Source organism: Vanessa atalanta, chromosome 15 (assembly GCF_905147765.1).
Source record: "Vanessa atalanta chromosome 15, ilVanAtal1.2, whole genome shotgun sequence".
Classification (NCBI taxonomy): Eukaryota; Metazoa; Arthropoda; class Insecta; order Lepidoptera; family Nymphalidae; genus Vanessa; species Vanessa atalanta.
In genome coordinates this window covers 4,048,752-4,075,028 of record NC_061885.1, presented here as the reverse complement: position 1 = coordinate 4,075,028, position 26,277 = coordinate 4,048,752, and the positions used below count along the sequence as shown (strand labels likewise).

At 31.9% G+C, this 26,277-nt stretch overlaps 2 protein-coding genes across 2 annotated transcripts in view; one reads left to right on the top strand and one right to left on the bottom strand.

The window, feature by feature from the left end:
- Positions 1 to 2,115: 2,115 nt before the first annotated feature.
- Positions 2,116 to 26,277, bottom strand: part of LOC125069473 (C-type lectin 37Db) — a 28,744-nt gene continuing 4,582 nt past the window's right edge. Inside the window, exons 2-5 of the mRNA XM_047678975.1 lie at positions 17,267 to 17,483; positions 13,237 to 13,340; positions 4,215 to 4,323; positions 2,116 to 2,681 (exon numbers count right to left, since the gene is read on the bottom strand). Coding sequence (XP_047534931.1) covers positions 2,431 to 2,681; positions 4,215 to 4,323; positions 13,237 to 13,340; positions 17,267 to 17,375 — 573 coding nt within the window. The 5' untranslated portion in view covers positions 17,376 to 17,483 and the 3' untranslated portion in view covers positions 2,116 to 2,430. The remainder of the gene's footprint in view (positions 2,682 to 4,214; positions 4,324 to 13,236; positions 13,341 to 17,266; positions 17,484 to 26,277) is intronic.
- Positions 22,566 to 23,389, top strand: LOC125069528 (craniofacial development protein 2-like). Its single transcript, XM_047679048.1, has 2 exons — positions 22,566 to 23,190; positions 23,286 to 23,389. The coding sequence occupies exons 1-2, from the start codon at positions 22,566 to 22,568 to the stop codon at positions 23,387 to 23,389; spliced, it is 729 nt and encodes a 242-aa protein (XP_047535004.1).

Genomic DNA, 26,277 nt, shown 5'->3' with positions numbered 1-26,277 from the left:
GATGACAATTGACTTTAAGTCGAACATAAATAAATAAAATTTTCAATCTTGAAATACATCTGTATCTGTAGTAATGAAAGAGTAATTATTTATTAAATATTATAGAGTAATTATTCATATGTTACATAATAGTAAATATTATTTTGGATTTAATTTCAATATTTTGGAACATCAAATTAAATATTAATATTAATTAATATTTTGTAAACACAGTTTTATGTGTCTTAAATGTAGTGTCAACCTACACTATTTATACAACATTTAAAGTCTTGCCAAATATAGCACCAAGCGGAAAGCAGTGTTTAAGAAAATAAGACATTTTTGTCTATTTTTAGGGTTGCAAGATTTTAATTATTATGGACCGAGAAAAGGAAGACTTCCGGCCGTTATAATTAATCTCGCCTTCGCTATTTCTCTTCGGAAAATAACAAAAAGAAGATTACTTTCTATTGAATCCATTTCAAATAAAATTGTATAGCGTCGCGGATAGTTATCTCTCCAGGGACACTGACTTCATTTTAAATTTTTAGTTTCTTCTTTATATCTGGATCTGTTTATTTCTCTAATGCAATTATCTGAATTATATAATATTATGTTTTTTTTTAATATAATGTAATTTGAAAAGGCACATTTAAATAAATATTAAAAAAAAAGAAGTTGAAGAATCTGTTTGTTTCGAGCTAATCTCAAGAGATACCAGTCCGATTTGAACAGGTTTTGATTGTTTTGAGTACCTATTTGAGAAAGTTTAAATCTACATAACGTGAAATATCGATATAGACACGGTGACGTTTAATTTAAGTTTTAGTTAAATAATAAAACAACGGAAGTTATTATAACAATATACACATAAAAAATTCGTCGTGATTACAAAAATAAATCTTATACTATTAAAAAAAAATCTTAATAAATTTCCGATTTCTCTTCATATTATAATCTTGAAAAGTTGAAACAATACGGTTATTTAGGGATGAAATGCCCTTAAATCGAGAACATCTAGATTAACTTCTAAAGATAAGATAGGTCGAGGGTTCTTGATAATGTAAAGTGGTGCTAGCGAAGAACTTGGAAGTGTGAGATGAAAATAAAAGGTCAAAGAAACACGGTAGGACTGCGCTCACCTCTTTATTATTCGTCTTCCAAAAGCCGTACGGTATTATCATGTGTACTTTGCTGCATGTTCCGAAGTGCTTGCCTGAGGCTAACGCACCTTGGCTATTTACTTGCCTTTTGAGGGATTTATATGGTACTTAGCTCGTCTTAGGTTAATTCGTTTTAACTAACAGGATACAATGCTGTATTTGTTTTTTTTGCATTTAATGTGTAATTTTTTTTTTTAATTCTAAAACATCTTAGTTTTAATTTAAAAAAAATGTTACATTCTAATGCCAACTGCTACATTTTTCTTAATATATCAAGTCAGTGAATTTCAAACTATGAGAGTATTTTTAAAACTTTTTTTTTTGCAATAAGTCATACAGTTAGAATTTAATTAATTTATTTTATAAAGATTTAAATTATATACATAATAATTTACTACTAGAAAGACTTTTGCGTCCATCCCTTTTTAATTATACACCTAATATGATCGTTTGGCTTCATCGTAGTATCTCATATTCATACATTTATACGATTGTATATACACATGTGTAAACGAAACAATACTATTAAATATTGGAATAAATAAATAAATTCAGTAAATTTGTAGTAAAAATGAAAATACGTTGTAAAATTTATCTTATTTATTGTTGGTACTTACGTCTATTTATACAGATATTGCTAAGGTAACTATTGTATTTACCTACTAAGTTTGACTATGGACACATTCGCGTCCCATTGAACTCTAGGCTTAGAGATTTTATCCTAACAAGATCATTAGGCAGTGACCGTTTTATAAGAACGAAATACGTTTTTTTGATTCCAACTTATTTTCTAATATAATATACGTATATTATACTTCAATTCAATTCAATATAACATATCATCAAAGTAAATATAAATTAAATATCATTTTGTTGCCGAAACTGTATTAAAATCTAATTAAAATTAAATTGAACATTATTGAATTTTACAATCGAATTGTTTTTATTTACTGACCAATCCACGTGGAATATATTTTACTTTTAAATAATAAAGATGAAAATACATAATTAGAAGTTGAAATCTAGCACACTAAGAGTACGTCTGTTATCACAACATAGCGATTGTAAACTAACAAAAACATTACATTGGAATCGACACGAAAAAATTTAAAATGATAACGTAAACAAAACCATTGTCCGAAATAAGATTAAAATGTTTACAACTGGTAAGTATAGATTGGAATAAGTTTATAGATATTTTAATGCATTATATTGTGACCTTCATTGATTATTCAAGGCATTCATAATGATATTAATGTCGTGTCGTAATGCAATGTATACGTGTACATTAATCGGATCGAACTTCGCAAATGAAGAATGTTTCGAAGGAGCAAGGTGAGTCGTTCCATTTCAAGCCCTTGTCGTCTCTGTTCCATAATTCTAAACAGTTTTCTTCTTCTCCGTTCTCGTATCTGAAGTTATTGGGTTCCCCAGCGTTCCAGTTTACGAATGTGAGCGGTCTGCCGTTGGCCATCCAGAAGAAGTTGCCTTCTTCAGCCAAGTCAGTACCCGATGTCCAGAAATGCTCGCGGCCGTAACCTGGAATATATAATTATATCAAAATATATTGTTTGCCTTTTCATATTATTTATGGGACAGGAATGAATACTATGATATTACGTCTTAGGTGCTGTATATAGAATAAAGATACATGTATTAAATGTTATAGTTGAAACTGAGTAACTGATCTTTACCTTTATTTGTATTTAAATATTATTGCGCTACGCCTTAATATCTAGTAAGATTTAATATTATTCTATAAATATTTCAAACATTAAAACTGGCTAGACTGTTAATGTATATTTCGAACCAGTGGTAATTTTTTATTTAATCTATTCTCGTGAGGGCCTAATTCTATAGATTATATATTTACTTTTGGTCAAGGATTTATATTGACAGTTAAAAAAGGGGAACGATGAAAATCTCAAATCATAGCGTTACGTTCAGAAGTTTTCACATGATTAATGTGAAAAAAATATTAAATATAGATATAGATTTAATTATATTTTTTTCCTGAGCGTTTGTTTGTGTTAATAACTGTGACTCATATTATTAAGATCAATTAATCGATTATTAAGAACTTTCATATTTTTCCCTTGATCTTTTGGGGAGGCCATAGTCAAATACATACATATAAGCGGATGCAATTGCATTAAATATTTATTTATATGTCCGTAAAAAAAAAACTGAATCTATGAACAATACCCAATATAACCGAAATTTAGATCAGACTTAGCTTTAATTAACGCAACACAAAAATAATCAGCAAAATCATTCCAAAAACAATATGTTGTTAAAAGTATAACAAAAAGTAAAAAGTAGTATAATTGTCTATGTCTAAATCTCATTGTCCTTGATCTGGATTGTACATTCGACAGTACGCCAGAAGGCTATGTTAGGTATATTAATATCTCCAACCCAACTTTTATAATGTAAATTTCATTCCCCAATTCTTTAAGTTTTCAAAAAATATGTTTATTTTTTTAATTATATTACCATTTTAGTATGATATAAAATAAGGCAACACTGTGTCTTCGTACGAATGTAACAGGCTAGAACTATTTTTAAAATGTGCTGTTTAAAGGCATCTTATACGTAACGTATTTACATTATAAGCCAATCAAGATCAATTATTATATGTGTGCTTACAAACATACCAATGAGAGCACAGATCAAATTTTCGAAATTCAATTCATATTTTATCAGTACAAGTGACCGAAGCTCGGTGGCTAGAGCATGTGAATCTTAACCGAACATTACAGTTATAAACTCGAACAAGCAATTTAATTTACAAGTGCTTAATTCGTGTTTATAATTAATCTCGTTCTCGGCGGCGAAGGAAAACATTGTAATAGCATTGGAGTTGTGTAGTAGAGTAAGTTACAAACCTTCTCATTTAAAGGTTGATATAATTTTTCTGTGTAAATATTAACGACTCAAGGAAGGCTGACCATCCTTAACATTATTCTTATTATCTAGCTTAATGGCCAGACTGTACTTTAAATTATTTTTGTTAACTTTAATTATTGGATGAATAGTTATGTGGAAATAATAAAGTCAATATAATATTACCTGATTCCCTGACGTATTTCTCTAGTCGATCATTTTCTTCCTGTGACGAAACAGAGGCGAGATGCATGCCGTGGAATCTGCAGTACTGCTGAGCTTTGAACCAATTCGCCTGAAAAAAAGAAAAGTTAGTTATAAAAATGCATTAAAAACTTCTTTCAAGTGAAACTTCTTTGACGCGATGAGAGTAAATTTTAAGGTCGATTTCACGTTTCAGTGAAACACCTTTAGCGCAAAAAGTTTTAAAAATTTACTGGAGCTGTAAGTAACGAAGTGTGCAAAATTTAGCTATAAATAAGCGCAGACAATTATAAATTTTACTAAACAAGATTGTTTGAGTTCCAGTATTCTTATTAAAACATTATGTTCGAAGTTTGAATACGAAAACATATTTAAAAAAAAATCCTACGCTGAGTATATTCTATTTATGAATATGGAAATTAAAATAATAAAACTCGATAGCTTTATTTTATTATTTATTGCTATTACTATTAATTTCTACTATAGGAAACATTAAAACTGCTAGTTGGCTATTATTAGTATTATCAAACTAAAATCAAATTAGTAACCATTATAAATTTAAAGAATAAAAGTTTTTGTGTAACCTATGTACAATATATTTGTTTTATATTCTAAAAAAGTAATTGTTTGAATTGTATATATGTTTACTGAATAATTTTGATATCAACTTTTTTTTCAATTCTTAACCTTGTTTCTCAAGGTTAAACCTATCATTTAGCTTCTTAAATTATCAACAATTCATTCTTACTTATTTGAGAGACCGCTTCTTTTTTAATAAATACCAAATCGTCTCCCGTCACACGCTGAGAAAGTGGGTCGTGTTTCAACGAGTGTTTAATATGCGACTAACACTGTAGATAGGTGTATAATTATATCATACCAGAACATGCTTTACAGCTTCGAATTAACAACTATATTGGCGTGAAAGATAACACGTTTAGTGTGTAGCTTGCGCGATCTATTGGACTTATTGCAAGTTGATTGGCTATAGAATTTCATCAAGCAGTGTAGATTATCTAAAATACTTCGCAAAGAATGTACATATTAGTTGCATAAAATACGTTGCTATGTACTCAGTACTGTGCACATTTTATAGCACTAAAAGCAATTATTTAGGAACTTATAACAATAAAAATATAGATCAATTACAGCTTAACAAAAAAATACTCCTATGGTATTTTAGTCTAAATTACATTTAAGAATAAATATATGTGGTTCAATTATAAAATAATAAAAAAGTTAGTTAAGCTTGCTTTTATGGCTGCAGAGTTCGAGGTCTTGGGCTAAAATCCCGGGTCGGACCAATTAAAAAGATAAGGTTTTTTTTATAATTTTTCAGTTTACTTCACATAGAGTTTTAATACTAATCAGCATTCTGACACGTTTTGTTTTAGGTTGGTTTATCCTTACTAATATTAATAGTTAATGGTAGAGTTAAAATATTTATAACTTTGACATGTAAATGCTCATTCTTGTTTTATGTACGAGTATACCCGTTACATATGAAGAATATTTAGTAAGTTTTTGCGTGCATATTCTATCGATCAGTCATGTTTTTGTGTGTGTGTGTGTGTGTGTGTAGAGGCATTTTTTGCGAAAGTATTAGTATGGACTTGATTCATAAATCGGTAAATTCATAAAGGTCACATACATACAGCCTAAATTAGATGATTCAAAGTAGGAAAGTTGACACTGAATTGGCTACATGCCAATAAACTAGAAAGTTATATGTTATTTTTACACCTATACACAGACACAAAGAAAAGACATATTTAATTACCTTAATTTTTTTTTAATATTAAATTAATATAATAACTGGCTATATAGAACTTTTAGATTGAAGCGCCAATATAAAAATAAATATTGCTGACTTTATCCGGATATGAATTATATTAATCAAAATAAATTATCGGCTTTTCTCTACTGTAATATGCATTATTATACATAAAACTTTCCTCTGTTAATTTGCGAAAAGTGCTTTAAAATGACCTGGAAATAAAAAACTGCAGGCACATCAAAATACCGAACTAGATAATAATACAGTGATAACACATAGATTAATCATAGGTACGGACAACGCGTTCTTGAAGATAAGAAACACTAAATAAAAATATAATGACAATTTATATGAAACCTCCATGTGTTGCTCCTATTTTAGCTTTCCAAAAAAAAAAACGAACCAAAAACGAGTGCTGTCATGAAACACCTAGTCAGAATGAAGTTGCTTTCACTCTATATTATAAACTAAACAATAGATACATTGAAATAAATCTACAACGGTCGAAAAGAAATTAATTTTTTACTAAAGCAATATAAAAAAATAAGTTTTAAATAAAACCGTATATACAAGAAAGAGACAGAGAGAGAAAAAAAGAGAAAGAGAGATAAAGGTCGACTGGAGGCATAACGCTTTTATTTAGTTGACGACTTCTGCCAGTTCACTCTGAAAAGTACCCAGCTTCTTTAGGTGTACAATTATACGATAAAAAGTTATTTAGATCATGGACAAATATGTACCTCGCCCACCTACACTAGTCATACGTGATTTTTTTACCAAATGAATTTAACTAACTAACTAACTATAAAAATATAATATGCCAAGAGTCACAGTTCGTTTTTTACATTTATTCACATTTAATGAGAATAAAGGGCCGAGATGATTTAATTGATAGAACGTCTTCTTAACCGAAGGTGCTACAAAATCTGGGTAAGATGTTTATAATTTACCTCGAGCTCTGTGGTAAAAGAAAATAAGTTTTAAACCTTTATTGAAACCTCCTTTTTTAAATAACGATAGGCCTTTGTCTAGCTTAGGACTATTACAGGACTTATTATATTTAAAAAGTGAGCCACTTATGTAAGAAGGTATGAACCGGCTAATGTGAAATATTTACCAAAATGCTTAATTTCTCAGCTCATTAATTATGCTTATGTAATTTGTAATGTGAAATGAAAGTGTTTGAAGCTACAATGCTTTTTTATGACGTGACATCCGCTTTGATAATTATAAAACCGGTTTTTATGAAGATTCATTTTGTTAACTAATTTAACTTTTGTTCCTTTAATTAAGGAAAAAAGTAAAAGTATACTTGGACTTTATTTTAAGTGTGCACTTATACATTGATAAGAGTATTATAAACGATCTTATTAAAGTAATGGCATCATTTAGTATAAATTCATACTAACTTTTGTTTTAAATATACTTGGTTTATATGGCAAAAAATACCCTAATTGATTTTTTTAAAGTTACAGAATGAAGAACACATGATATGCGAACTCAAACCACACTTGGTTGGCTTAAAAAATAAAAATAACTTATAAACATTACGAATTATTTTTGTGTTTAGTATAAAATACCTACCTGTATTTATAACATGTCCTTTAATAAAATCGATTTTGCTTCAAGAACAATTTCTTGAATATATAATTATACTTTATAAATAGCTAATGGCTGGTATGCGATGTGATGACTCTGTAAAGATATTTGTAAACTACACGTGTATATTATACGACTATATTATACGCTTGGCGCTAAAATATATTCGTTGTGCTCAAATGTATATTTAGGTATCGTGTATGCACTGCAGTGCGATTCTGTAAGAATTCACTTCGTACCTCACTCGTGAAATATGACAACCGACTTAAACTTATACGCCATTTTGGTACGTGTATCCTGTAAATTTTATAATTATTATACTCAATATCAAGGTGAGATTCGAGTTTCTTGCTACAGAATAGTCCTACAGCAATGCCGTGTAGGGGCGAGTTTCAACAAATTAGAAAATATTATTCTCCTTGTTTGTTCAAATAATTGATCGAAATATTCATCTCATATTGCTTATTATGTCTTTGTCCCATTTGCAGTTGACCTTGGACCTTGGAATAATAGTCCAAAAACGTTTATAAAAAGTATCACGACTCGTCTTATTTGTCTCCACTGATGACAGGAGGGCTGGTTTATTTTTTGCCCAGCGAATCGGAATTGCGATTCAACGAAGAAAATATGCTATCTTTCTATGATTTTTTCTGTAACTATTTTTATTTTTTTTAATATAGTAAAGACTCAAGACATAACATCCATTTAAACATATATGGATTATGGACTTTATACATAACATCATTAAAATTAATTCTTGCATTAATTAAAATCTAATGTAATTATAGATTATTCAATTAGTGCGGTCTCTGAATGTCGGTACAGTTTTATAAATCATTTATGTAATTTTTTATTCATAATAATTAATGTTGAACAGATATGATTGATATGTTATTAATATTTCATAAATCAAAATAGATTAAATTTTGTTTATATAAAAATCTGTAGTGTTTTTTTGAGTTAACAAGGACAAGATTGAATAGATATTTTTTAGGGTACAGGTTTAGATATGCTTTACGTTAGTTTTTTTTTTTTTACATTAACAGTTAGTAAATTTCCAACTGCTGGGCTAAGGCCTCCTCTCCCTTTAAGGAGAAGGTTTGGAGCATATTCTACCACGCTGCTCCAATGCGGGTTGGTAATTTACGTAATTTAAGTGTTAATGGAAAAAAAAAATGAGTTCATATAGTTATAATATTTGTAGAAATAAAAGATGTAATAAGCTTTATATTGTATTATAATACTGCATGTAAAACATCTACAGTACAAATCTATTTTAATTAAATTTGTCAGGTGACATTTTCTTATTTTGATAACCTAAAAGTACCGCTTGAAATTTACATTGCATAGAATTAGGCAATTCATTATCAAGATGATATGTTTTGAAACGGAGGCTATCGTTTACGAAAACAAAGCTAATTACATTGCAAATTGCGTTTCGGAATAGTTTATCTGTCTGATGCATGATAAATCTTAAACCAGTTCTTAACTGGTATAAAATATACACAATAAAGACATTTAAATTACATTCTGCTTAGAGAAATAACTTTGTAAATATTCTTTAGTAAATATTTATTCTGCGACTGTGACGTAGGCAGCGAATCTAATCGATGTAGTGAGTTCTGAATTCAAAACCCTGTCAGAAAGTAAGGGTTATGTTAATTGGCTACTTCGATAAAAGTTCTTAATTTGAAATAGTATACTTGGACACTTACGAAAATTCTTTTATAATTATAATTAAATATTTTCTGAGAATTCAATATGTTATGTCATATTTAAAATTATTCGTTATTAGTCGTAAATAAAATTAGGTTATAGTTTTTTTTTTTAATATCACTGATTAATTAGACCAAGTGTGATAACGACTATGCCATGTTTGACATGATAATCTCCTTAACTATAATATTCTGCTTACATTTATTGAAATAGTTTTTCTGTTCTTTTATGTAAAATATTGCAAGATAATTTTAAAGAATACTCTAAATTCAAAGGTAAGAATAATGATAAATGAATGCTTTCCTAATCGTAAGGCATAAAAAATCACTGTTCCAAGCCGGTTTTAGTAAAATCTATTTTCTCCGCACCTCAAGATTACCACCTAGTGATTGCGTCGAGGTACCATTATAGCAAAAGCATTCAATTTAGGCAAATAAATTTTATTTACGGTTGTAAAATGCATACCATTGTAATATTGTTACGTAAGAAATATTCTTTGAGGAAAATGTTGTGGAATAATCGTGTTTTATTTCAACATCAAAACAAATACTTTTTCTTAGACACGTTTTACTCTATCGTTTCTAGCGAATTCATGTTTATTGTTTCATATAATCCAAATACAATATATTTTATTTAAGTAAACTTTCCAATAAAGCATTTTTGAATCGTAGATATTTAAACGTAGATGATAAACGTGGTAGAGTCGGAACCTTTTCGGAAAATTGCTTCCAGCAAAGAAAGGTAGAGAAACTCATAAATATATTTGATGAACTATTGTTTATGTAAAATTTCATATAATCATATGAAATGATAAATATTATAAATATTTAAAATGCATCAATTTTCTTATTTACTTCAAAAGAGGTTTCTCTGTCTTATATGAAATATTAAAAAAATATTAAAAAATAGCTATGATATGTTAGTTGATATGGCAATAAAATTAAACGTCAATTTACAATGCAGACCAACATGAACAACGTGTAAATGGACATTACATAGTTTCCGTGACATTTTGCAGCGCGATATTACTTCCGGTACAATGGGCGGAGCTAACTTTGTATTGGGGGAAAATTTATGATTTACAAGGATTGAAACATTGGACCGGCTCACTCACTATTACGAGCAAAACACTAAAATATAAGTCGAAATGCTGCTTGCATTCTTGCCACAATTCCACGCGGTCATGATTCTTATGTATATAAATATAAACTATTGCTGTTTAGCAGCAGAATATATTATGACGGTAAATAGGAACTCAGACGGGCTCACACAAAGTCAAGGAGTACACCGTATTTAAGGGCTTTTTTCTGAATAAATAAAATTTTGGATTCATTGGAAACTGCGGTTTATTGACGTATTGCGAAGTATGTTGAGCTTTCAATCGGTACCAATATTACAATTGTGAAAGTAATTATGTATGTATGTGTGTTAAACACTGACAATTAATTAGCTTGGAACCAAAATATATGTACGTATACAAATTAAAGAAAAGCGTCGGGACCCGCTTATTAACGGATTTTAAATCTGTTTCCTTTACAGGGTTATTTTAAATTTTGATAACAAATATATAATATATTTATTACAACATTAACAGTCTACTTGCCAAAACATGAATGGACAATTAATCATAATCACATCTTAAATAATTTCGTTCAACATAATATGAAATAGGTAGTACATATTGAAAGTGCTATAACTTTCGTAGCAAACGGAATCAAAGGCGGATGTTCATTTAAAAAATGAATGAAAGTTAGCGAGCGATCTGTTCGACAAAAATGGAATAATTATATGTTTATAACGATCCAATGACTCAGTGGATAAAACGTGTGAATATTCGTTGTGAGAAAATAAATAATAATTAAATATAAAGCGTATGCAATAACTTACTCTTTGTCCGAATACATTAAATATGTAAAAATACACGTGAATCTTAATCTAAAATCACAGGGTAAAATTCAGCTTCGTAATTCTGATTTCACGTGTTCAATATACTCTCGATATTGTCAGTGAAGAAACAAATCGTGAGGAAACCTACACGACACGAGTATATCAATCTACATACCAAGCTGCAACACGTCTAAACAGGAGATATGCCCAGTGGAATTTATAACGTATTACCTTCTAATTAATTTATAATAGAATTACCAACTATTAACAGTATATATAAGACGTAGAGATATATCTGTCAGCCGCGGCTTCGCTCGCATCACAGTGGTTGGTTGTCAGGTGTTAGGTATCAAAAATAAGCCAATATCCTGCATCGTCCAGACAGACTGGGTAACTTTACTAAAAAGATTTAATATCACTTTAAAATAAATGAGCTTTATACAATTTTAATTAAAGTTGCTTAGTGATAATTTCAATTTGGCTTAAATAATATATTTTATATACAATCAAACTTTAAGATAAATAAAATATTACGACAATAATTGTACATCCGTTCATTGTAGTAGTACGAGGTGTGGTTAGTTAAAATGTTTCGTTCAAAAGAGAAAGCAGATAATCGATCAAACCACGCGACCACTCGAGATGCGTACGCGCATTGCATAACTTGTGACGTCAACATAATGACAATATTACACGTGTCTTAAGAATTAATATAGGTATACCGATATTGTTTTGCTATATTTTATGCTTTTTTGAATAAGATATTTAAATATGTTGTTTTAATGAACATAATGAAGTAGAACTAATTTTATAATAAATATATTATAAAAATAATAGAGAAAGTTTTTATCTAGGTGACAGTTATGTTCCAGTTATATTTTTATACACATATTTAGGGTTCCGTACCTAAAGGGTATAATGGGACCGTATTACTAAGACTCCGCTGTCCGTCCGTCTCTCCGTCATCTCATGAACAGTGACAGTTAGGCACTTGAAGTTTTACAGATGATGTATTTCTGATACCACTATAACAAAAAATACTAAAAACATAATAAAATAAATAATTAAGTGGGGTTTCCACACAATAGACATGATTTTTTACTGCTTTTATAGATAATGGTAAGGAGCCTGACTCGCACTTGGCCAGTTTTTTCTTTTTTTAATTTGTCTTGTAAAGAGGTTTCGAACTCACTTTTACTGTATGGATTTGCGTTTTTGAAGCAATGGATTATATTTATAAATACGTAATAATTTACTGATCTATTCGGCCGTACTGTTATGTGTTGGGGTACTGTACGGTGCAGTACTGGGTTATTTAAAACAATATTTCTATCTTAATAATATATTTAAATGACAATAGGGAAATAAGGGTTGAAAGTTTTTATGTAAAAATATGACGTTTATTTATTTTCTCGAAATTTCTCTAAAACGGTTAAACAGAATCAAATTTTCATAGTTCTAAAGGCGGAAAGTACCAAGTTGCCAGTGTGAAAACCAAATACAACACTCACTTGTTCTAATGACCGCGTTTTCATCAAACAGGACATTAAAAGCGAGGTCGAAAGACTTCCTCGCTTTAAATGTATGAGAACGTATCAACAATGAAAAGTTTGATAATCTTACAATAACATTAATTATAATTACGCTATTAAACTCAAGTGCCATAATATTACGCTATATTACGCTATTTATACCGAAATGTCATGCAACGTAATATATTTCTTTATTTATGGCTCCTAAAAGGTCATTTTTAAGAAATCATAATTCAACTCAAAGTCGTGTTAGGTTATTAAATATGCGTATCATAAATCATTACTGGGCAATTCATCATATACATTGAATGATGAATAATTTAAACAAAAAAATATCGCGCGCATTTAATCTTAAAAAAAGCTATAAAATTTAAGTATTTTTGGGGTCATCCCTAATTTTATTGAAAAAATTGTAATAATACTAAATACCTCCTATATATTTATAAATAATTTGGAAAATGTTTTTATTATTGTAGAATACGTGTTTATTTACCTTGAAGAATATTCCAAGATAGTATCGTTTCTCCCCTGATTTCAGAAGAGGCATTGTCCATCGCGTTACGCCTAGTTCGTCTTCGCTGCTGCAACTTGAACATTCTGTAAATAAAAATCACCGGTTATACAAAACATGCAAGAACATTTCGTATGGTAGTATAACATTAAAATGTGATGAAAGAAAAATGAGTATGAAGTATAGTATATATATTACTATTACCAGATATTATATAGTATATATATAATATCTGGTAATAGTAGTTAGTCATGATTCACAATTAAAATATTTGATGATGTCGTCTGGCGGCGACGGCGGCGGCGGCGTTTTAATCACGGCGGTCAATATCAGCGGATATCAGCTTTTTTTTCGAAATGTGTAATGTTGTTGGCTATAATGGCCTACAGCGTCATCGTGGTAGGCGAGTTAAATTAGTCAAGCCTGGATTTTGGGATCTCACTTATGGGCTCCCAAAATGCAGTGAGTCTGTCGACGGGTCATGAAGGACGTCTACGGATTGGATAGTGCACAAGTGTGTGCGCACACACAAGTACTCTATTCCCTAACTCTTATAATCCGATGTGACGGCAACTCCGATACTAACGGAAAGAGTTCAGACTCCAGAAAATAACACCTATTAAAAGTATAATAAGCAATTAAAATTTTATTTATTTTAACTTAGGTATAAATTTTAATTGTTGTTTTGGTAAGAATACGATTATTGATTTTTGCCGACAGAATGAATCTTCAAGGTAAGCTACCATGAAGACCTATCAAAAGTGAGAGCCGATTTGTATTTATGATTCATAACTATATTATATTTAATTGAATATTACGAAACAACCGTGGAATGGCGAAGAGGAAAACGAAGCATTTTTACCAAATTTGAAGACCTACTGATGTTGACCAATCCGTCATGATGGTTGAGAAATTGGGATAGTAAAGGTCAAAGATGATTAAGAAAAGCTTAGTACATTTGAAGTTTTTAATTTATGACAAATTACCAAAATTACAAATTACCTATAATCAGGCTTTTTTATAATCAAGGTAGGCGGATAAGCAAATGGGCCACGTGATGGTAAGAGGTCACTCCCGCCCACATTGGCGCTGTCTGAAATATTAAACATTCCTTACATCGCCAATGCGTCACCAACCTTGGGAACCAAGATGTTACGTCCCTCGTGCTTGTATTTACATTGGCTCTTTCACTCTTTAAACCGAAACACAATGATATCAAATATTACTGTTTGGCGATAGAATATCTGGTAATTGGCTGCAATACACCCATACGGGACCAAGTAAGGCTATAATTTCTAGGATAAAATCATCATTAATTTAATTTAGGACTAAATATATTTCGATTAATGGTATTAAAATGATGTGTCATGTAGGATTATCGGGCTATCGGACTATAAGAATGAGGGAACGGAAAGCGCTCCTGTGCGTACTTGTGTACTATAATGTCCCGTTTCGTTGGGAAGTCCTCGTGTAGACTTGTTGTCCTAGCAGAAAGATTCATTTGTTTTTAATGACGCATGCGTATTATAATATAATAAAGTTTATAAAGATGGCATTCATATTGATGCAATAATATATTCGTATGGTTGACTCATACGTGTAGTGAAATTTTTTATCTACTGTTGTAACATTTAATTCTATTTTTCGATCAAGATAACACGCTAGCTGAACCAATTAAGCAATATTTCCGAAAAGTTATTCCTCCTTTTACTATCAACATTGCAATTCCTAGCTTTGTATGTTACAACATACAAAGCTATTAGACGAATACTTTATCTAACGTTGATTCTGTGATAAATAAATAGGCAATGAATTTCAAGGTCACATAGTGCAATTGTTTAAGAAATTTAAGCATGATGTCAATGAAGTAGACACGGCGCTATTTGTCAAATGTGTTTAAGGCTAAAAGTACGTTAATGTTTGACCCAAGTTCATATAGCACCAGCAGCATTACTACATTATTTAAGCAAAGCATTGCTAGTCACTTTGACCTCCTTCTAACTCATTAGGTACTTATGTAAGTAAATTTCTAGACAAAACTAAACTGCACACGCAAAAATATTAAGATTTTTGTGGTCTGTTAAATCTGGCCAGTTTGAATTTGACTTTTTTTAAATTATTTTTTAAAGAAATATTCAAGTAGTACTTTATTTCCTAATAAAAATAATTACTTAATACATCAACTAAACGTAAATCTGTATTGTATTTTTTATAACTAGACCATAACTCTTTTATATTCACAGGATTTCACGTATTATACAAAAAAATTGCAACTTCCTTCTTCTTCTTTGTCTATTTTAAAACTTAACGTTTTTTTTTTATTTTGAGGCTTTTTGACATAGTAGCATTTTGCCTTTGTCATACAAAATATATCGAATTATAAATCACAACCCTCAGTTTTAGCTATGTCTCGTCGCCGTGATAGCTGTCTCACCGTTCTTTGGGTCTGATCTTGATCGAACTTCGGCTTTACAGATGAAGACAGTGGATGTATTTTTAAATTAATAGTATTATCATAGAGTATAATAATTCTAATTCACATTTTACGATACAATTAGAGTCAATTATAAAATGAATCATTTGAAATGATTATTAAACCTCAATGAAGTTCCATTGCGCATTCATTTAAAGAAATAGCTTTGTGTTCCTCATTCATTGGATTAAATGAAAAGACTGTACTGAGTATTTAGTACGATTATATGTTACGTCAAAATCATTTAATACATTATAATATATTAAACTATTAGTAAGATTTGAAATAAGTATTATGAAGTGTAAAATAAAGATTACCAAACAACTGAGTAATAATAAAAAACATTAAGTATTACGTATCATAAAAAAACCGTTAAAATAAATTGTTTCGAAATATGAAACCATAACGACAAAAAAAAAACAATAATAGAACCATATGATAAGCTTGCAATAACAATAGTTACAACCTTTGACTTTATTTGCATAAAATTCTAGCTCAGTAAAATAATTTAATGGCGTTATTACCTTCTTAAAACATTTATTAGTAAAGAGCTCTTATATAAAGGAATGTAGAAATCCTATGAAATATCTTTTTTGGTGATGACACCTAAGATATACGTAACTGGCTACCCCTCCCGCTTTTGAACGGATACAAGGCATAACTATTATACTGTAATGCATATGAATCTATGGCTTAACACGGTGCACGCCATTAAAGCTCCCAGTCAGTGAGATGCTTTTTTAGCTATCATCAACAATCATCGCCAATGAACACTAAACTTTGATAGATTAGAATAACCTTCTTCATGAATTACCTTGTCTATTTGTTAATACCGTACTAAATCCTCTCGGTAGTTTTTTAGTTTAACGCGCTAAGACAGATAGGAAGACAGACTTAGTTTTATAATTTATAACGATAAACTATTAGTTACTAAAGTTACTAAACATACCCCCAGTTTCTGAAATCCTGATCAAAGTAAATTTATCAAATTTGGCTTTAATCTGAATGATCATTGGTAAAATATTGACCAATCGGCTAATAAGCCGATGACACAAAACACAAACAATGTGTGAAATTATTAAAACTTACCAAAAGTATCTCAAAAATCAGAGATTATGTATATCCAGAGAATCTGAGCCTTGTTAATTTATTTAATTTTAGCAAGAATTTAAGATAAATTTTAGGTTTTAAGATAATGACAACAAAAGGGAACATTTTTTATACGTCAATGTGCCGCGATCTTATCCATATAAATAGTTGTGCTTGTTATAACTAGCTTACTGACCCTTAAAGATGTTTTGACATTAGTTGATTGGGCATCTTGCACAATGATGTACCTCAACAGTTTACAAATAAGCTCTGTCATTGTGAATAATTTGGTGAATTATTAATATGTAGCATTACTTCCGATAAGTCTACACGATTTAATATAATTCATAATCCATCATCATCGTCTTCATCTTCTATATGAATAATTATACAGCGAGATATTAGGACCTTTGAGTCGTACATGTATAGTTTTTTATTTATATTTCTTACCTGACTTCCCACCAATACTATTGAGAGGCGACTGGTAGTTCACGGTCTTGGTGTCAGCTATACAGCTCATTACGAGTAAGATTACAGGTAGATATTGACGTTGAAACATTTTTGTTTATATTTATCACTTTACACTTCACGTTTGAACTATTTTGACTTAAATTGGTCAATTGTTTCAGGTACACTTAATTTGACTGTTTTTTGCTAATGAGGTTGACTTAAATGATAAAAATAATTTACTATTAATAGCCTGTTAAATGCTACTCAATGTACTCTGTTCTCTTGAAAAGAGTATGAAGCTATCACCACGGGACTTCAATCCGGATGGATACGTATGGGGCAGTTTATTTGACACATTTACTATCTTATGATGTTATTCGTCACTGCCCCAAAATTAAAAAAATACAGTTTACCCCCAATATTCAGTTAACATTTATGTGTTCTGGACACGAGGCCATCTATTTAAAGAACATCTAGCAAGAGATTTGGTACTTTTTTTTATTATCTAATGATATCTACGACTATATCTATATCATATAAATGGTATTACGGTTAGTGTTTAAAGTTATTTCGTTTTGTTATTATTATAATAACTGTATATAGCACTGTTGCGTATCGCTTACAACATGATGAGCATAATTATATTTCGTAAATCTGACACGCAACAGATGAATTAAGATTGAAAATTATCAAATTGTTAAGCAGGCACGCTAACTCTTACTGCAGATTATATACAAAAGGAAAAAATAATAACGATTCGCGGTAGTGCTAAACGACGTGTATTTTTATTGATATGTCAAAAGTGGCTTTCGTTATTCATTATTGACGTATTAACTAATTGTCAATTTTGACGACCTCCGTGGTCGAGTAGTGTGTACCCGGGTTCGATTCGCGGCCGAAACGATGTAGAAAAAGTTCATTAGTTTTCTATGTTGTCTTGGGTCTGGGTGTTTGTGGTACCGTCGTTACTTCTGATTTTCCATAATACAAGTGCTTTAGCTACTTACATTGGGATCAGAGTAATGTATGTGATGTTGTCCAATTATTATTATTTATTTATTCCCTATACTAGTAATCTTCTGCATTTTGTTTTATAATCTAATAACATAAAAACATAAAGGTTTTTTTTGCAGTAATATCACCTGAAATTCATATTTCATGTTCTAAATCACTTCTGATTTGGTCAATTATTATTTATTATAGATTAAAAATTAAACTTCATGTTACTTCAGTCTATCTAAAATATTTTTAATGTTTTAATATCTCATCTTAATATATAGTCCGTAAGCGTTTATGCATTGTGTTGTAGACTAAAATAAAATTCATTCAATTGATCGTTGACAGGGGAAACGATGTAGAGTACGAGTTTTATACCCATGATATGCCTGTTTTTTTAATGGTAAATACATTTAAAACGAGCGGTCCCTACGGCGAGCCATACTCATAAGTAATTAATATTATTATTAAGATCGAACGCGATTTCTTTATTGATATTGCAATCAGAGTTGGATCGAATGAGATCATTGCTCAACGTACATTCATTTCCTTGGTTACATTTCAGATTAATTATAAACTGTTAGTGCTGTAGTGCTATTCTGTAAATCATTTCGTATCTCACTCGTGAAACGTTAAATACTTTTTTGTGATAAGCTATTTCAATGAGTGTATTCTTTAAATGTTATATTTATTAACATAAATTGTAACATTTCACAATAGTGTTATGCGATGTCTTTCAAGTTTATTTTTAGAGAATAGTTCTACTTTAGAGTAGTTAGTATTTTTATTCCTAACTAGCCGTGTACTCGATACGATATCCCTTTCGAAATCTTTTACTTAAAAGTATAAGTAAAGACACTAATATCTATATTTTTAACTTGAAAATGACGTAATATTCGGCCGAAATTTTAACGGTGATTAATTAAAAAAAAAAAAAAATTGAATTACTATATTAATGAACGAGATAAATATTGAAAAATAGGTACATTTCATTAGAAATTCCTGTGCAAAATTTCGTATTGTTAGACCAATAGGTTTAGGCTTTGAGCTTGGTCAGTCAATTATTTTAAAATTTAATTAAGTCGATAATATTTACATTTTAATATTGTTTTAACAAAATTCGTATATAATAAAAAAAAAATTTATCATACTAACTATATTTTTTTAATATACCTTGGAAATCATAAAATGTGTTTCAAATCCAAATTGAATGCGTTTTCGGTCACAACCCGTTCTTTATTAAAGCTTTTCTTTCATAAGAAAGGGCGTATTATCTTGTTATGCTAACAAAATAAGTGAAGATAAAAACCTTTTAGTAAAATTAAAATTGTACGCCATCATTAAATAGTTTTTAAACGTCAAGTGAGTATATACTTAAATTTTATGTGGAGGTATACCAAGAATTAAATAAGCGATAAAAATATTACTTGTCGTATTATATCAATTTTAATGGGATAAATATAGTCTGAATATAATTACATGGTGTGATTAAACTTTATCGATAACCGACTGACATAAAATATGAAATGATAAAAATCAGCTTTTTGTTTGCTTCGATGAATGGTGATGGCCTTACATTTATTTAAAATATTATCTTTAATCACACTGAGCTGATCCCAGTAAATACAGCAACCAGTTTTTTTTTTTAAAAGCTGTCAGTTTTATTTTTAATTATTTTTAATCTGTTGACTCGTCCTTTGAGATAATCAGTGTTAAGCATATTTTTGAGTTCAATGTAATTTTGTTGTTCCGTAAATATTTATTATCAAGGATTGATTGGATTTATAGTTTATTTAACATATAAAATTTTATCTGTATTGCATGATTTTTCATCTGCGATGTTAATGTAATTTGAGATTTGTTAATAGGACATGCGTTATTTTTATACAATACCTAAATTGCTCTATTATCAAATTAGAAATGGGGTTTATAAAAAATAATTAAAGAGCTACTATAATTATGTTCCGGTTTGAAAGGTGAGTGAGTAAAGGGTCCATGGACAGTGGTCACCGTTAGGTTGCCAGTCCTTAATTATAAATAAAAAAAATACGACTAAAATAAATGCTATTTCTGAAATTTTGTTATTCTTAAAAATTTCACCATCAAGACAACATTATCAGTTACCGTTGACATCAGAACATATTTAACATAAAAGTAACTAATATTCTTCTTATGAAGACTCATCTTAAAGAACGTTTTATTATACTCGTAAATAAAGCCTTAATATGACGCGATCACCATGAATTCGTGACATAAAAATATCGAATCAATCGAATTACTTTGCCTTTTCGATATTTCACGATCAACACTATATATGCACATTGCAATGTTAAGCGAATCTCTTTTAAAATTTCCTACAAGGGGATCATCGATTTGTGCAATCAACGTCAATACCTAAATTGTTTCATGTAGTTTCCTAGAGTCTCGAAATCTTGAGCATTGCTTGAAGGCTATTTAGAATTTATCTATACATACATGTAATAAAATTGGAGTGTCTGTTTGTAATATTAAAATAACCGCTTTTTACTAAATGCATATGTATGTATACTAACGTAACATTTTTTACAATTTTTGTGCGTCCGTCTGTCTGTCTGTTTGTTTCGGCTAAATTCCGGAACGGCTGGACCTATTTTGACGGTACTTTCACTGGCAGATAGCTGATGTAATAAGGAGTAACTTAGGCTACTTTTATTTTAGAATTATATATATATATATATAAAGTCACGCTGCAATATCCAAATAATTTAAATTCAAATGGGCACGAATTCGCGGGCGCAACTAGTTTGTAACTATAATATAGGAGAATAATGCTCTTATCAATATATAAAAAAAATATTGGTCATTGCACGAACTGGGAAAATGCGGATTGTAGCAAAGTTGCGTATTTTAATCCAACATATTATTGCAGGTTTTCACGCTACGTTTTCCTTCACCGCCGAGTGAAAGATGAATTATAAACACAAATTAAGTACTTGAAAATTCAGTGGTCAGTTAAAATTCACGTGTTCTTACCACTGGGTCTTCTACATACTTGTGTTGTGTTATCTTGTTAAAATGCAACAATACATAAAATTCCAATTCCACCGAGAACTTTAATGGAATGCTGTAACTGTAATGCTATTTGTATTCGAATATCAATACGTAGTTTAAATGAATTTTGTATCAAACAATAACATAAATAAACAAAAAGTAGAGATTACGATAAAAAGTACACGAGAACAGCTAATTAGTATTTGTAAACAACATTTAACATTACGAATATTGTATCAAACGATTTCCGTTTCCTTTAGTAAATTACCCGTATTTCCTCGCCTTCCGCAACGATATCATCGAAATTGTAAATTCTCTCGTATACAATGAAGGTCCGTCTGACTTGGTGTTAATGTAAAAGTACTTTTTTTAAGATGTAAATGATAAGACGGATCAGCGATACATTAATAGTTATCATCCGGACTACAACCTTTCCCAATTAACACGAGTAAAGACAAGTGAACAACGTTGACCTTGAATTCGAATGACGTCATTTGTGGATATCTAAAGTAATCTAGGTATCGTATGTATCGTAAAAATGGCATTTTGAATGTCGGCGAAGTTATTATCGCAACTTTGGAAGTAAAATTAATGTGTATATAAGTACTTTAGTGGAATAGTTGTTGTAGTAATTGTTGTATTATAATGTAGTCGGGCTATTAGTAAATCGCATGGAATATGTACGTGTAAGTAAATGTAAATTTGTGAATCTTTACTATTTATATATAATAAACTACAGTGGACTCCCGGTAGTCCGGCCCCTGGCTAATCCGGCACTCCCTGTAATCCAACATGTCTATTATTATTGAATATTTTTTTATAATCTTCGCTTATGTAGATAATGCATGGCTGAGTAGATTACAATGTACTCTTTTGTAAAAAAAAAACCGTACTATTGGGAGTCTTACCTTAGGCAGAAGGGTACTCTATTATCTGAAAATTTCGATAGTCTGACACTGCCCTGCCAAACGTTTGCCGGATTACCGGGGGTCTACTGTATAGACACACAACAAAAATATAGACTATAAATAGGTGTGGAATTAGCGTTTTTGATATTCAGGATATATAAAACATAATTGTTAGTAATTACCTCCCCAACTCTACCCGTGGGTGTCGTAAGAGGCGACTAAGGGTATTCAAGGCCCACTGCATATCACCTGCACTTAGGGCTACCCGCACGGTGGCGGGTAAACCACCACGACAGCATTCCCAAGGAGGGTTGGTGTCAGGCAGGCGGCCGACCATAAAATCTTAAGCCAAAACCCTTAGCAGCATGGATACTAAAAACCATTCGAGTGATAGGGCTAGGGCGTACCCCACAGGCGACGCGCAGGGGCAGCACCCGGCTCCTGTGGGAAATGGACAAGGGTTGTCGCACCGGAACGGGCGGGTGCGACGTAAGAAGCGAGCTCGAAGTGTGAGAGAGTTAAAATTGAGGTGTGCAAGTTGGAATGTAGGAACGATGTCTGGAAGAGGAAGAGAGCTAGCAGATGTTTTAAAAAGGCGACGGATAAATGCAGCGTGCCTGCAAGAGACAAAGTGGAAGGGTGCAAGGGCTAGGGAAATCGGAGAAGGATATAAATTATTTTATTGTGGAAGTGATGGCAAGAGAAATGGTGTGGGTATAGTTTTAGATAGTAGGTTAAAAGAATGTGTGGTGGATATAAAAAGAGCGAATGATAGACTGATAGCGATTAAACTGATTGTGGACGGCATGACACTGAATCTAGTAAGTGTGTATGCGCCGCAGTCAGGCTGTGAGGAGAGCGTGAAAGAAAAGTTTTGGGAGGACTTTGATTGCCTGCTGATGAATATACAGGATAGCGAGGAAGTCTACGTGGGTGGTGATTTTAATGGCCATGTAGGAAGAGAGAATGATGGATATGAGAGAGTGCATGGTGGGTGGGGATTGGGAAACCGGAACGCTGACGGTGAGACACTTTTACAAGCTGCCTGTGCCTTCGACCTGGCTATAACAAACACGTGGTTTAAGAAAAAAGAGGAACACCTAATAACCTACAAGAGTGGCCACCACGCGACACAGATAGACTACTTCCTAGTGAGGCGGAGGAGTCTATGCTGTGTCAAAAACTGTAAAGTGCTGCCAGGCGAAGCATTAGTCGCCCAACATAGGCTTGTGGTGATGGATGTTAAATTAAGTGTCTCCCCCAGAAACAGCCAAATACGGCCCCCTCCAAAGACAAGATGGCGTATGTTAGAGAATGATGAATGTGCTAGTAGATTTAGGAACCATATAGTGGAGAAAATTATAGAAATGAATGAGATGGAAGAGAAATTGGTAGATGATTGTTGGAATGAGATGGCCAGGCACATAAGGAAGGTCGCAAAGGATGTGTTTGGAGAGTCGAAAGGAAAAGGTCTGATAGATAGGGATACATGGTGGTGGAATTTGGAAGTGCAAAATGTACTGAGAGAGAAGAAAGTGGCATTTAAAGAATGGCAGGTTGTAAAAAATGTGAATACAAGTTTAAAAGATGAAAAAAAGGAAGTTTACAAGGAATTTAAGAGGAGAGCAAAGAAGGCGGTAGCAGTGGCCAGAGCTAAGGCACAAGAAAAGTTGTACAACTCACTGGACAGCCCTAGAGGCCAGAAGGAACTCTACCGAATTACGAAAGAGAGAGAAAGACGATCGAGAGATATAACACATATCAAATGCATGAAAGATGAGGCTGGTAAGGTGTTATGTAGAGATGAGGAAATAAAAGAGCGATGGAAGATTTATTTTGAAAAGCTTATGAATGAAGAGAATGACTGGAATGGTATTCTCCAAGAGGCACAAGTAAATAAGGGATTAGTAAGAGAAATAAGCATGGATGAGATAATGACAGCAGTCAAAAGTATGAAAAATGGGAAGGCTTTGGGTCCAGATGACATACCAGTTGAAGTATGGAAGGTGTTAAAGACTGACGGATGTATGTGGTTGACTTTATTCTTCAATAAGTTGTTGCATGAAGAAACCATCCCTCAAGAATGGTGCAGTAGTTCGCTAGTGCCCATCTTCAAAAATAAAGGGGATATACAGGATTGCAACAACTATAGAGGGATAAAGCTCATGTCACATACTATGAAAATATGGGAGAAGGTAATAGAGAGAAGATTGCGAGAAGAGAGTGAAATTGCCCAAAATCAGTTTGGGTTTATGTCAGGTCGAGGGACAATGGACGCTATTTTTGCACTCCGCCAATTGTGCGAGAAGTACAGACGTGCTCACAAGAACCTGCACATGGTATTCATTGATCTCGAGAAAGCCTATGATAGGGTGCCTCGTGAAGTGTTATGGTGGGCATTGAAAGAGAAAGGTTTGCCTGGGAAGTATGTGGAGTTAGTCCGTGCTATGTACAGGGGATCCTGTACCTACGTCCGATCGTCTGCCGGCAACACTGACCAGTTCAGTGTGGCTGTAGGGTTGCACCAAGGGTCGGCTCTAAGTCCTTACCTCTTCCTGCTGATTATGGACGCTCTAACGGCGAACATACAGGAGGAGGCACCCTGGTGCATGCTTTTTGCCGACGACATTGTACTGGTTGGTGAAGATGGACCTGAGATCCAGAATAGATTGGAAGATTGGCAACAGAAACTGGAGAATGTTGGCTTGAAAATCAGTAGAACGAAGACTGAATACATGTTCTGCGATTTCGGCGGTCTCTCCGGTCCTGAAGCCATAGCGCTTGATGGCGTAGCCCTTCCAGTCTGCTCCGACTTCCGGTATCTCGGTTCACTCATTCAAGGCGATGGCGAAATAGATCGAACGGTAAAGCACAGGATTAACACAGGGTGGATGAAATGGCGGCAGGTTACGGGAACAATTTGTGACCCCCGTATTCCCCTTAGACTTAAGGGGAAGATCTATAAGACCATGATCAGACCTGCTATTCTATATGGATCAGAGTGTTGGGCTATAAAAGGGATGACTGAAAGACAATTGCATGTGGCGGAGATGAGAATGCTGAGAGCAATGTGTGGTGTTACGCGAATGGATAGAGTAAGGAATGAGTACATAAGAGGAAGTTTGAAAGTGGCACCGGTAACCGAGAAGCTATCTGGAAACCGGCTGTCTTGGTATGGGCATGTTATGCGGAGGAATGAGGACCATGTTGTGAGAAAGGTTTTGAGTATGGATGTGGATGGATATAGAGGTAGGGGACGACCCAAGAAACGATGGATGGATTGTGTGAAAGACGATATGGTTAGAAAGAATGTTACTTGTGAGATGACGTCTGACAGAGAAGTATGGAAGAAGAAGACATGCTGCGCCGACCCCAAGTAAAATTGGGATAAGGGCAGGAGGATGATGTTAGTAATTAATATATATTTTATAATACATTTTATAAAAGAGTACCTATCTCGTACATTTTTTACCGGTTCTATTCGTTATAACCTACATATGAATCCCGTATTAGTTTCATATTTAATTAATCTTGTTTTTTATATATATTGTTGACACTACTTAAATGAAGTATTGATTTTGACTTTAAATCCTTTACTTTATAGGATTCCACTTGAACTCGGTTTTATTATAATATAATTGTATCTGACATTGTGTCACTATAAAAGAGGTAACATCACGGAAACATCTTGACCTTACTGACTACCTAAATAACATTATATATGATAATGCACGATACAAGGCAGTAAATAGGCGTCAAAATTCCTAAATAGGTTTTTTTTTTCACTAAAACTACGTAATAATTTTGTAAGGAAGACAAGAGGTCAGGATCGAATCTGAACCTTTGACATCTTCTAACGAGACCCGTATACTGTAGACCTATTGAAGCTATAAGATTTAAAGTTATACCATTTGGTTTTCCTATTAAGGAGGCTTAAAGCTTATTCCATAATACGACGTCTGGATTGTGAATTCACCTGTGGCAGAATTCATCCATAGATGTGATGATGTTATTAAACAGATCTAGTTTAACTACATTAAACATCAAACACATGGTAAATATTAAATACGCAATAAA